General features: G+C 38.8%; 2 protein-coding genes across 22 annotated transcripts in view; one reads left to right on the top strand and one right to left on the bottom strand.

The window, feature by feature from the left end:
• Positions 1–6,736, top strand: part of ST3GAL6 (ST3 beta-galactoside alpha-2,3-sialyltransferase 6) — a 100,426-nt gene extending 93,690 nt beyond the window's left edge. For 15 of the 18 annotated variants that reach the window (XM_073804361.1, XM_073804360.1, XM_073804366.1 and 12 more), the window contains 2 exons: positions 2,713–2,865; positions 3,955–6,532. In XM_073804361.1, the coding sequence (XP_073660462.1) occupies positions 2,713–2,865; positions 3,955–4,041 (240 nt within the window). In that variant the 3' untranslated portion in view covers positions 4,042–6,532. Of the gene's footprint in view, positions 1–2,712; positions 2,866–3,954; positions 6,533–6,659 lie in introns of those variants that run through there. The other 3 variants (XR_012331549.1, XR_012331547.1, XR_012331548.1) reach the window with 3 other exon arrangements.
• The window catches only part of DCBLD2 (discoidin, CUB and LCCL domain containing 2), a 121,298-nt gene that overhangs the window by 25,022 nt on the left and 83,795 nt on the right, over positions 1–12,481 (bottom strand). For 3 of the 4 annotated variants that reach the window (XM_019922686.3, XM_073804348.1, XM_073804349.1), the window contains exons 15-16: positions 10,742–10,879; positions 6,145–10,030 (exon numbers count right to left, since the gene is read on the bottom strand). The exons of the other annotated variant lie outside the window; for it this stretch is intronic. In XM_019922686.3, the coding sequence (XP_019778245.1) occupies positions 9,561–10,030; positions 10,742–10,879 (608 nt within the window). In that variant the 3' untranslated portion in view covers positions 6,145–9,560. Of the gene's footprint in view, positions 1–6,144; positions 10,031–10,741; positions 10,880–12,481 lie in introns of those variants that run through there. 4 annotated transcript variants of the gene reach the window in all.

Genomic DNA, 12,481 nt, shown 5'->3' with positions numbered 1-12,481 from the left:
GGTACACGTATTTTTTTGAATTATGGTTTTCTCCAGGTGTATGCCCAGGAGTGGGATTGCTGGGGCATATGGTAGTTCTATTTTTAATTTTTAAGGAACCTCCCTACTGTTCTCCGTAGTGGCTGTATCAATTTACATTCCCACCAACAGTGCAAGAGGGTTCCCTTTTCTGCACACCCTCTCTAGCATTTATTGTTTGCATAGACTCTTGTCTATTCATTTACAAACACAAGCACTTTTTGTTTGTTCAGTATAATTGTGATTATACTATAGATACTGTTCTGCTATTTCCCCTCTCCATTTAATTAACCCTTCCCCTATTTACAGACCTTTAGTTTTTAGTTTTTTTTTTTTTTGGTGGTACGCGGGCCTCTCACTGTTGTGGAGCACAGGCTCCGGACGCGCAGGCTCAGCGGCCATGGCTCACGGGCCTAGCCGCTCCGCGGCATGTGGGATCTTCCCGGACCGGGGCACGAACCCGTGTCCCCTGCATCGGCAGGTGGACTCTCAACCACTGCGCCACCAGGGAAGCCCAGACCTTTAGTTTTATATCCAGCTTTTATCCTCTATAGGTAATGTAGAAATGCATGTACTTATAGAGATTTTCTGCACACTTGTGTGATTTCTGTAGGAAGGACATCTGGAAGTGGAATTCCCAAGTCAAAAAGCATAAATAGTTTAAATTTAAACCCTATTTCATAGTAATTTTGAGGGGAAAGGACAGCTTCTGAATGTATATTTTGTGACTTTTCAGCTCTTACTTTCCTACGTGAAGTAAGATCAGATTTGTTCCTTGATTTTTGTTTTAGGTGGTGCACAGGAAGACCCTGGTCTTACTTAGAGATGATCCTAGAACTAGTTGTAAGTAGACTGAAGTTCTAGTAGGACACAGTGTCCCAGAAGCCAAGGGAGGGACACAGCTGTATTTCAGAGAGGTCAGCTATGTCAGATGCGGTCCTGTAAACATGGAGGTCATATTGATATGGACAAGGGTAAGAAAGAGAAAGACAGCCTGACTGAACTGGGTTAAAGAGAGAGAACATGGGACACGAGTGAGCGGAGGCAAATCTTTAATGGAGTTTTGCTAGAAAAGAAAGCAGAGAAATGGTTGGAAGATATAGGCTCAAGGTTTTTTTTATTTTAAAGAAAGATAGATGATATGTTTGTGTGCTGAAGGGCATGATTCAATAGAGGGAAATATTGATGATGAAGAGAGAAAAGGGATACTTGTGAAAGCGAAATTGTTGAGAAAAGAAATGTGATAAAATGGAGTGCACGAGTGGAGAGGTTGGCCATAGGTAGGAACAGGGACATCTTCATCCACATAGGAGTGAGCACTGAAAATATGGTTAAAGACGAAGGTAGATTTGGAATTGTGAAGATGATGTAGCTCTTGTCTGATCGATTCTGTTTTCTAAGAAAAATAAGGATTAAATTGACAAAGTAGGAAGAAGGGTAGAGCTGTTGGATAGAAAGGTGTGAAATTGTCATCTTGGAGAGTAGGAACGGAAACTTACTAGGGGAGTGAAATGTAAAATGGATGGCTAGTGGGAAGCAGCTGCATAGCACAGGGAGATCAGCTCCAAGCTTTGTGATGACCTACAGTGGTGGGATAGGGAAGGTGGGAGGGAGACGCAAGAGGGAGGAGATATGGGGATATATGTATGCATATAGCTGATTCACTTTGTTATACAGCAGAAACTAACACACCATTGTAAAGCAATTATACTCCAATAAAGATGTTAAAAAAAAAAAAGACTTAAAAAAAAAGAGGCTGTTAGGCTTGCAGACAAATTTGCATCCTGGAGTTTATCTGATTTTATTGTGCTGCTCTGATTTTTTTCTTTTTCTCAAAATCATAATTAATCATATGTAATTTCCATGGGATCTGTAAGAAACATTTAATCAAAAGAAAATCTCCTTGAATTTTTGTATTAGTAAATTTAAGGTATATCCTGGTTTTGCCTCTGAAGGCCATCCAACGAGAATGAAAACTTTGAATGCCAAGACCCTTCTGCCAAACATCTATTATAGTGTTTTTCAGGATATATGTACATGTGAAGACGATGCTTGGTTTCTTTCTTTTTAGTTAAAATTTAGTTAAAATTATAATCAATTTAAAAACAAAACTGAGATTGTGACTTTAATCTGTATATACGACTAGAATCTTTATTTTCTAGTCAGATCATTACCATGGCAATTTGTTATTGAAGTTACTTGATTAAAGCTGTCTTTCCCTAGAGCTAAATTATCAGCATTATAAAACAGAACCATTTTAAGGCTAAGTTATTTGAAGCCTTTTAGCATGATCTTATCCATTAGTGAATTAAGCTGTCCTTACGTTTCATACGTGGGTTTAACATTCTCAGGCTTTGCTTTTTCTACAAGTTGCTTGACTTCGGTGTGTTTTTTAAAAACAAGGCAGCAGCATCCTTTTCCTTAAAGGCTTCATTTGATAGCTCTTCTGGACTAATACTGCAGTTAAGTTTGACCTGAGAGACTTTCTAAGATTCCAAGCAACACTTTATATTCAGAGTTAGGATATTAACTTTGGGGCTTGAACCTTAGGGCATGACAAGGATTTAACTGAAGTATTTCTGTCCTGATTAAATGTTCAGAAGATGCTATTTTATAAGATTAGGTCACCCAAATGTTTTGGAAACAGGTACCTTGTTTGGATTTTTTTCCCTAAATTTTCATTTCCTCCTCCAGAAACCCAAACACCCAACAACAGGAATTATTGCCATTACGTTGGCATTTCACATATGTCATGAAGTTCACCTTGCTGGTTTTAAGTACAACTTTTCTGACCTCAAGAGTCCTTTGCACTACTTTGGGAATGCCACCATGTCTTTGATGAATAAGGTAAAAAAAATATATATATATATGTGAGTGTGTGTGTGTGTGTGTGTGTGTGTACACACACACACACACACACACACACACTTTGGTATAATCTTTGATCTTTAGAGTTGGAAAGCTTACATTCTCCCTTTTCACCCTGTCATTTTACTGAGGGAACAGGTTTTGAGGCGATGACGGCTTGATAAGGGTTTACAGAGATAGCATGTGCTGAAATTAGGACTCAGGTCCAGAGTTCTTACTACAGCTCCCAATCTGTTGGCCTCAAACCCCTGGGAGAAACTCATCAAACCTATATAGGGACCAAGCCTTACCCTAGATACTGTATCATATTTGCACTATTTGAATATATAGAAACCTGCTGTTTGAGATATTTCAAATTCACCTAAAAGCATGGCCATAATCATACAAATTATTTTCATGTAGTTTTTCAGTTAAGTCGATGAGAAGGTCCATAACATTTTAACTTCATGAAAGAATCTTCACGGTCAGAAAAGTTGTAAACCTTTATACTAGATCATTCTTCTCTTGAATGGGGATTAATGGTGGTGGATTTGATCCTTAAGATTTTGACTTTAATTGATTAAATGGGAAGGAATTTCCTATTTTCCTAATTATAACTTAGATTAGTGACACAGTGATAGGATTAAAATGTTACCTGTACATTTTAAATATTGAACTGTGAATGATTTGCTGTTAAGTATATGGATATACCCCACGACATGAAACCAGTCCCCTTAAATCTTCATCCCTAAATACTATATAAGCTGAAAAAGTGGTATTATTCAGGTTAGAGCTTAACACCTTCAAATTCTGATTTCTAGATTTATACCATAATTCAGTAGACTAGAAGATGACGTGAGGGAGCCTCTTACTTATGTGATGGTTTAAGTGGAAAGAGTGGGCTTTAGGGAAAGCTCTGGCACAAGAATGAGCAATGAAAAAGAAATGAGAAAGATAAGTTAAAAATCCATGCCACTTGTTACTTGAGTTTTTAATTAAGGTTTTTAGATACAGCATATTCCGTTGCTGCTGTTGTTAACATTTTGAGATTGGGATAGATGGTGATTTTATTTTATTTTTCTTCTTTAGAATGCGTATCACAATGTGACTGCAGAGCAGCTCTTTTTGAAGGACATTATAGAAAAAAACTTTGTAATCGACTTGACTCAAGATTGACCCTACAGACTCCGAAGATGATGCGAACAGTATTAGTTTTATTTTTACACTGCAATTTTTAGTTTATTTTTAAATATGTTGGATGTACTTGTCAAGAAATTATATTAAGTCTATTGCTGCCTGGTGCTTCATAACCACCAGCTTAATTTTTGTGAATATATTTAATTTATGGAAACCAAGACATGCTAAGCTATCAGGGAGAGTGAATTTTTCATTGCATTGTTTTAAAAATAAGCTAGTTTTCTGAGGTGTTTTTAAGCATCTTTTTATAGTTACTTCATCTTAGACTTCTGAAGGGATGTGACTTCCTAATAAGTAAGGGGATTTAGTTTACCACAGCAGATTTTGAATGTAACGTGACATTCTGAGAGGTTTATCTGCCTCCTGTAAATTGGTGGGGAGCTGGCATGCAGCGGCGCCTTGAATGTGGCATACTGGAACCACCTCAGGCCTCTGTAGCTCTCTCTGGATGATTGTTTGGTTCATTTCTGTTCTACCTGAGGAAACTGGCTGGAATCTTAAACCAGACCCTAAGCATGGATGATTAGGGAAACCTACGATCATACTGGCTTAATTAAGCATTTTTTCCCTACAGTTAAGTTAAACCATGATTATGATGAGTAGTTTGGTAGAATGAAGATGTTTTTTAAGTCGAAAGAAATAGGATAAATATGAAACTCTGGATAAGTAAATAACCAAAGAAAGAATGCAATTCCTAAAATCTGGTGACTGCATTATTTTAAAGAAATAAAGTTTATACAGAGAAGCTGAACTAGGCAAGCTCAAGAAGGAGAAAAATTCTTAAAACATTTTTTGCCTGGTTTAATTTATTCATTAAAATTTCAAAGTTTATTGGAAGTAAATTAGGAAAGACATGAATGAGTAAACCTTTAAGAAGAGTCAAGCTTTTTCTGGATTTAAATGTCATTGTCATGAAAAACCAATTGTCCACATGATTAAATCGCATCTTCAAATGGAAAGCTCACCTAGGGTGCACCAGAGAAGACTGTTGTGGGATGCAAACAAGCCAGTTGGACAAAAGTGGTGAGCTAGTCGTCTCCCTTTTCATTTTAATGTCTGACTATAACCAAAGGCTATGGGGAGGGAGCGGGACAGGGGTGAAGAGAACAGTGGAGGTTATAAGGCTGGAATCAAGAGCTGTCAGAAGAGGTAGGAGTGGAAAGAACTGGCATCTTTTGAACAATAATTATCACTGGGAGACAATGATAATTATCACTAGCCTGCATCTCTGAAGAGAGTGTATAAATACTATTAGATCAGAAACAGAAATAAGTGACTGACATACTTGAAAGTGGTGTAAGGGGGACAAAACTAGTAGCTGATTTAACCCAGACCTAGGCAATAAATATGGACTCTGTTCTGTTAATCCCAGCATATGTTTGCACCGTACCAGTCTCGTTTGATTTTTCTGATAACTTCTTTGAGGTGGAAAAGGCACTGCTGTTCAATGTGATCTTTCCCTCATACCACACAGCCATAGGCTGCAGCTGGGCTGCTGAAGCTGAGTTTGATGTAAAGTAATTCGGGCTTCAGAAAGGATGGTGCTGGCTACAGAAAAAGTCAATGTCAAAAACCAACGGTAGGCACTTCCCTGCTGGTGCAGTGCGTAAGAATCCGCCTGCCAATGCAGGCAACACGGGTTCGAGCCCTGGTCCGGGAAGGATCCCACAAGACGCGGAGCAACTAGGCCCATGTGCCACAACTACTGAGCCTGCGCGCCACAACTACTGAAGCCCACGCGCCTAGAGTCCGTGCTCTGCAACAAGAGAAGCCACCGCAATTAGAAGCCCGCGCACCGCATCCAAGGCTAGCCCCTGCTCACTGCAACTAGAGAAAAGCCCCCACGCAGCAACGAAGACCTAACGCAGCCAAAAATAAATAAATGAATTTATAAAAACAACAACAACAAAAAACCAAACCCCCAAAACCCCCCAATGGTGGCATTTTCAAATGTTACTGTAAGTACTATAATATTGGCCATAAAAACCTGATCTTAAAATTGAGGGATCTGGCATTTTGCATGGTATGAGAAAGGTTACAAACCTCAAGGTTGTTTTATTTAAGCAAAAAACAAAAAACCTGAACAAGACATATATACAATTTATTAAAAACACATGAACACATTAAAATCTCACTATTTATACAGTCTAAATTCTAGCAACATATACAAATACTGAGTGACTACAGTACATGCCGAGGTAAGAAAAGTACATTCTGGGAGAATATCACTGACACTCAAGCCATTTTTATTTCCAATACGTATTTCAATACATGTTTTGTTTCTACCTTTCCCAGTGCCAAAAAAGAAGAGGAGGAGATGAGAAGAAACTAGTCACAAGTTGGATTAAATGAGAACTGGTGCCACAATTGACCTAAAAGTATCCAACTCTTCCTTAGATTTTGCAGTTTAGGGACTTCAAGTTCAGAACTGAAAGGCAGAGCCAGTAGGTAATTTTTTTTTTTTTTTTTTTAATAAGCAGAGCTTCATTGATTTCTCTTAAGAGGGGCTGAAAAGCTTTTATTGTCCCACCTAATCTATTCATTCTTTCGAATTGTATTATCTGACATGGTGTTTCTGTAACCCTCTTGCTCTCCAGGTAACAATGTGGAGCCCAGGGAAAGAAGTTCAAGCTTTATCACATTCCATAGAATTACAGCCACATTCATATTTAAACGAGCTCATTTTCTGCTCCCTCCAGTGCGAGGGTGGGGGGGGGGGTGTGGGGGGGAGGGCAAGTGTATAAGTAACATCCTAATTTCAGTTACCGAATAAATCCTCTGCTCGAACCATTTCAACAGCGAATAAACCCATTGTTCAATACAAAGTGCAAACAGTGAAACGTGAACTTAAATAACTGGGCTAGACCCTGCATACGCAATAGGATCTATTTAGATTTACAGCTTTCAATAAAATATAAATCAGCATTCACAATATCTTCCCTTTAACTGTGCCGGTTCCCAAGATCAAGTAACAGCTAAGCCAGTGTAATTTTATGAAACCTTAAGGGCCACATTTCCTGCACCACTGTCTGATTCTACTTTTGTAACTGCATTAACAGGAAAGAATTTAATCCAGTAAGCCACAGTGAGTTAAATCTTTTACATGTTTCAAGCAAATAATAAAAATTCCAAGGGAATTTTGTAAAAAATGGTTACTTTCACATTTTCAGTTGTTACTTGATTGTCTCCAAAGCTGTATATATAGCAGACATAGTAACATTAGAAAAAAAAAACAACCCCAAACAAAACTCTAATATGAAAACATACGAATTAAAAGAAAAAGTACAAACCAGTACAACCCTTTGTATCAGGCTCAGCTCTTCATTTGGAAAGTAACATATATAATAGTAGTTAAAAACTAAGTATTTTATAAAAATTATTGGTAGTTCAAAAACAGCACAGTGGCAATATATGAATCAAGTCTTAAAACATGCATTATTTAAGAAGACATTTGCTTCTCAAAAAAAAAGTTCTATGGGAAAACAATCAGGTATACACAAACAAAAATAGCAAGCATCTTTGGAAAAATGAAATAGTTACTGAAATCATTTCTCTTAAAGCTTCAAACAGGCATATGATTTGAGAAAAAGTATATTTTTGTATACTAAGGACGAATAAAAAAATAAAGCAATTGGTTTACTCTCTTCCCACCTGAAAGGGGATGACTGCATTAATACATGTGCTTCACACATTCATAGGTTTTAATAAAAGTTCAACATCTGTGCTTTTTGTTTCAAATATTTTGAAACAAAATGTGTATTGGTTTTTCAGTGAATAAAATTATGCCTCAAAAGTCTGTTGGAAAAAAGGAAAAGCCACTGAAAATAAGACCAAGAAAATCATACAACTAGAAGGCAGGGAGGCCGTAGAAATAGGCAGTTCTGTTTTGAAGCAACGTTTTACAATACTGATAGACTCATGGAAGCAAGCAAAATGAACACTGTACATCGTTAGTCAAATTTAGCATATTCTGCCATCATCTGGTGGCACAGGCTGAAAGAAACAACTAGAACCTGATGGGGAAGTATATTTCAATATTAAGTCTGCAAACTAAGGTTTATATTGATTGATAGAAGAGGGGATGCCAAGTTTCTATATTTTAATCATGGTCAGCTTCCATATCATCTTACCAGTCTAAAGACTTTTAAAGATGGTTTCTACACTAACGCTAATAAACTGCACATGGTTTCTATTTCAGTCATTTAAACTAGTTCTGGGCAAATGGTGACAAAGAAGTTTGCCCAGAAGTACCAAAAACAAGACAGGAATTTTCCCTTGCTAGGATGCTGAAACATTTGTTCCTTAGGTATAATATAAAGGACTGCACCCCCTACCACATAGATGGCATAATCACACAGAGCTGAAGAATACATGCTGGGTTTATATTTCTTATAGTAGTTTACTGTGGAAAACAAGTATTTCTTTATTTGACTAAAAACAACAAATTACCTTGAGATTCAAAGAATAACCTGTATACATAAAACCAAAGAGGACAAATTCGGTTACTTTTTTTGGCGGCGGGGGGTGGTAATTTATATGACTCCCGAGGAGTCATGATTTTGCCTTTCACCGTGATAAATATAAGTGGGTATTGTTTAGTGTTCACTTTTAGAAACCCTCAACTTTTCACAACTCTCCTAGGAAAAATTCCATTGCAAGTAAAGTTCGGGGCGGGAGAATCTCCTTTACAGCATTTTTAATTTGTAAAGTTGTTCCTGTTTCCACATGGAAACATTAGGGGATCTGAAATAATGAGGTTGATAAAGCAAGCATCACCCACTGAAAAAACTCAAGCATTTATAAACACAAGAACGGGGCTGGCCACCAAGGGCCCCAGGTGGAACAAGCAGGGATGCGGCCAAGTTATGTACTATGAAATGTTAAAGCTCGTTAGAGTGTCAGAAAGTGAAAAATCACTGCTCACTACAGGTCAGTTTCCCAGCTATAGCTCTTCCTAAGGAAAGATGGATAAGTATATATGACTGCAATCAAAACAAGGATTATGTCACTATTTTAAAAAAAAATTCAGAAAGCAATATAGGAATAGAAGAGGAAGAAGTCATGATAGTACCCACCTTTCACAAAGAGCAGAATTTCAAGCCATCAGACATTTTATAACAGTACCGTGCGTTATTGCCAGAAAGGCTTACAGAGCCATCTCGAGTTCATCAATGTAACTGCAGCACTGGTAATAAATACTCTCAGTGATTTTTAATTTCTTTGAAGTGCATAGTAGGGAGCTTTTTCTGTATAAAATAGTGTTTTACAGTAGTAACAAACAGGATATTTGAAATTTAATAGGCAAGCAGTAACTGTGCTACAGTAACACTTTTAAAGCAAGATGGCAAGATTAGTAGTTTCCTGTACCTCGGTCATCACATTTCCCCCAACCACGTCCGTGACAGATATGTAATACGTTCTATATATTACTACCACTAATACAATTTTAAAAAGGCCATGTGCTTTAAAATGATGCTTTGTAAAAGGCAGCATCACCTTCAAAGGGTTTCTTTAGAAACACCACACTCGCCAGCCCTCCCTGCTCCTGATGCCCCCTGTGCGCTCTGTGGCACTTGGTATACCAACTCGTCTGGGGCACTTGGAGCCGGCTTCCCACCTTTCGGCGTATCATACTGGGCCTGGGCTGAGGAGCAGCTGTCAGTCCTGGAGAGAAGAGTGTTGTATGTTCCCACCAGAGGGGGAGGTTGGTTCCCTGCAGCTTTGAAAGTGGACGCTGAGGGCAGGCCAACCGAAGCTGTGGGGTGCCCGGACATATCCACGACAATTGGGGTTGCGTACTCGGGCCCAGTAACCGGGAGTGGTTCAGCATAGGCATGATAGACTTCCTGCACAGGGGAGCTGTAAGGGTCTAGGTCAGCATAGCCTGCTTCTTTGCCTTCCTCTGGTTTAAAGGTAGATCTCTGATGGAGTGTGCCAACAATTCCTCCCACAAGTGGCTGTGCATACTCTGTGGGTATCGCAAAACATAGACAACAGAAAAGTTATCTCATTAAGGCAGGGATCCTATAATTCAGGGTGGCAGCTGCAGGCTTGCACCGAAAACAAACACCTCTTTATGGCACGTTTGTTATCAACGGAGACTGATGGGTCTTCCCGCAACAACTAACTTCAAAAATTAAAACTAAAGACGTTACCCTATATCTCGTGGTAATAAGTCGATGTGCCAGAAAGCTTCATTCATGGAAGTCTGCATAAAGAGTGTATATGTTCTTCAGATTTATAGACAGTACTTCATTGGAAAATAAATATTCCATTACTGAAATAATATTCGTCTTGGAAAATAATTTCGTAGATTTTTTTTCTTTTTCAAATATTAGGAAATGTTTAAAATGTATTCTAGGTTAATAGGATAAATACTGTGAGGCCACTGTGCCTTTCCTGCTCTCCTTTTAAAACCCCCAAAGGCCCAATAAAACCAAACGGAATTTCAGGTAAGCAGACAAAATGCCCAAAGTTTTTAGAAATGAGTACCCCAATTTTATGGATAGAACATCTAAGACACAGAAATGACTCTCTTGAGGTCTTTTTAAAAAGTGGTTCTATGTTTGGAAACTAGCTCATCTCCTACACATGAAACAGATAAAGGGTACTGCAAATCTCACAGCTCTTTACAGTGAGCGCGGCAGCTTCTCCTTCCCCTGGTGGCTGCACTAGTTACCTGCAGAGTCAGCCTGCAGCACCGTGGTGACTTCTCTAGGACTCAAGTGATTCACTTCACTACTGCTGTAGCGAACTGGGGTTTCCTCGTGCTCCACTGATTTGGCAGGAAGAAACTGCTTCATTCCTTTCCACCAACCTTCATTGTGATCATAAGTAAAAGAGACCATTACATAGAAAGCTATGTTTGAAATGATAACAGTATATGAAGGGAGAAATCCTGTTGCATTTAAGCCATTTCTATAACAAATATTTATACAAACCAGCCTTTGTGTTCAAGGTTTTTTGGTTTCTTTGGTGGTTGTTCTGGTGGTAAAATACACACAACATAAAATTTCCTATCTTAACCATTTTTTTTGGCCACGCTGCACGGCTTGCAGGATCTCAGTTCCCCGACCGGGGATGGAACCGGGGCCACAGCAGTGAAAGCCTGGAGTCCTAACCACTAGGCCGCTGGGGAACGCCCTGAACCATTTTCAGTTGAACAGCTCAGTGTTATTAAACACATATTCACATTGTTGTGCAACCCTCCCCACCGTCCATCTCCAGAACTTTCATCTTGGTGAAACTGAAATTCCATACCTAGTAAACCGTAATTCCTGATTCTTCCCCTCAGCCCCTGGCAAGCACCACTCTACTTTCTGTCTTTATAATTTTGAGTACTCTAAGTACCTCGTATGAATGGAATCATATGCTATTTTTCTTTTTGCGACTGACTTATTTCATTTAGCATAATTGCCTCAAGGTTCATCCACGATGTAGTATATATTGCAGAATTTCCTTCCTTTTTAAGGCTTAATATTCCATTTTATGTGTATAACCACATTTTGCTTATCCATTTATTGGTGGATAGATACCCGGATTGCTTCCATGTTTTAACTATTCTGAATAACGCTGCTATGAACATGGATGTAAAAATATCTTTTCAAGACTCCGCTTTCAATGCTTTTGGGTATATACCTAGAAGTGGAATTGCTGGTTCATATGGTAATTCTATTTTTAATTTTTTGAGGAACTGACAAAAAATTCTGTTTTCCACAGAAGCTGTACCATTTTACATTCCTGCCAACAGCGCACAAGGGTTCCAGTTTCTCCACATTCTTGCCAACACTTGTTGTTTTCTGTTGCTTCCTATTCTCTATTTTGTTCCTCTCCTCTAATCTTTTATTATTTCCTTCTTCCCTATAGCTTTGGGTTTAGTTTGTTCTTCTTTTTCTAGTTCCTTAAGTTGTTCAAACTTATTTTTTGCTTTGATAAGACTATCCAGTGCAAAGCAGAACACAGTAGAAATCTCTATCAAAAGCATATACTGAAGCAAATCACAGCTATTATAGTGCAGCCAGATATAGTTTGTTATAGCAGTGGTCTTTAGTAAGTTTTAATAAGCTTAAAAAATTCTAAGATCAACCCTGTGGGGGGCAGGGGGACGACGGTGAGAAGTAGCAGCCCAAGACCTGCCCCCATCACTGCTCTTTTCTACCCTCGTCACAGTGAATTCTTTTGACCCCTAACAGTCATTCCAGTGGTGAGACTGGGAAGTGGGAGACCCGCCCGCAGAAGGCCTCTGGTGTCACCTGCAGCAACCTGCCACCTGCCACAGAGAGTAGGAATTCGGAAGATGACAACTCATGGCAGAGATAGCAGACTTCACTGACTCGTAAAACGCTGAACTCCACTGCGGTAAATATCCACAGCAGAGTGACACACACATACACACACACTGTGTCACCAGGGCTGCAAT

Source organism: Tursiops truncatus, chromosome 4, assembly GCF_011762595.2.
Source record: "Tursiops truncatus isolate mTurTru1 chromosome 4, mTurTru1.mat.Y, whole genome shotgun sequence".
Taxonomy (NCBI): Eukaryota; Metazoa; Chordata; class Mammalia; order Artiodactyla; family Delphinidae; genus Tursiops; species Tursiops truncatus.
The sequence above is the reverse complement of the archived record's forward strand: the minus strand, read 5'-3'. Positions and strand labels throughout refer to the sequence as shown.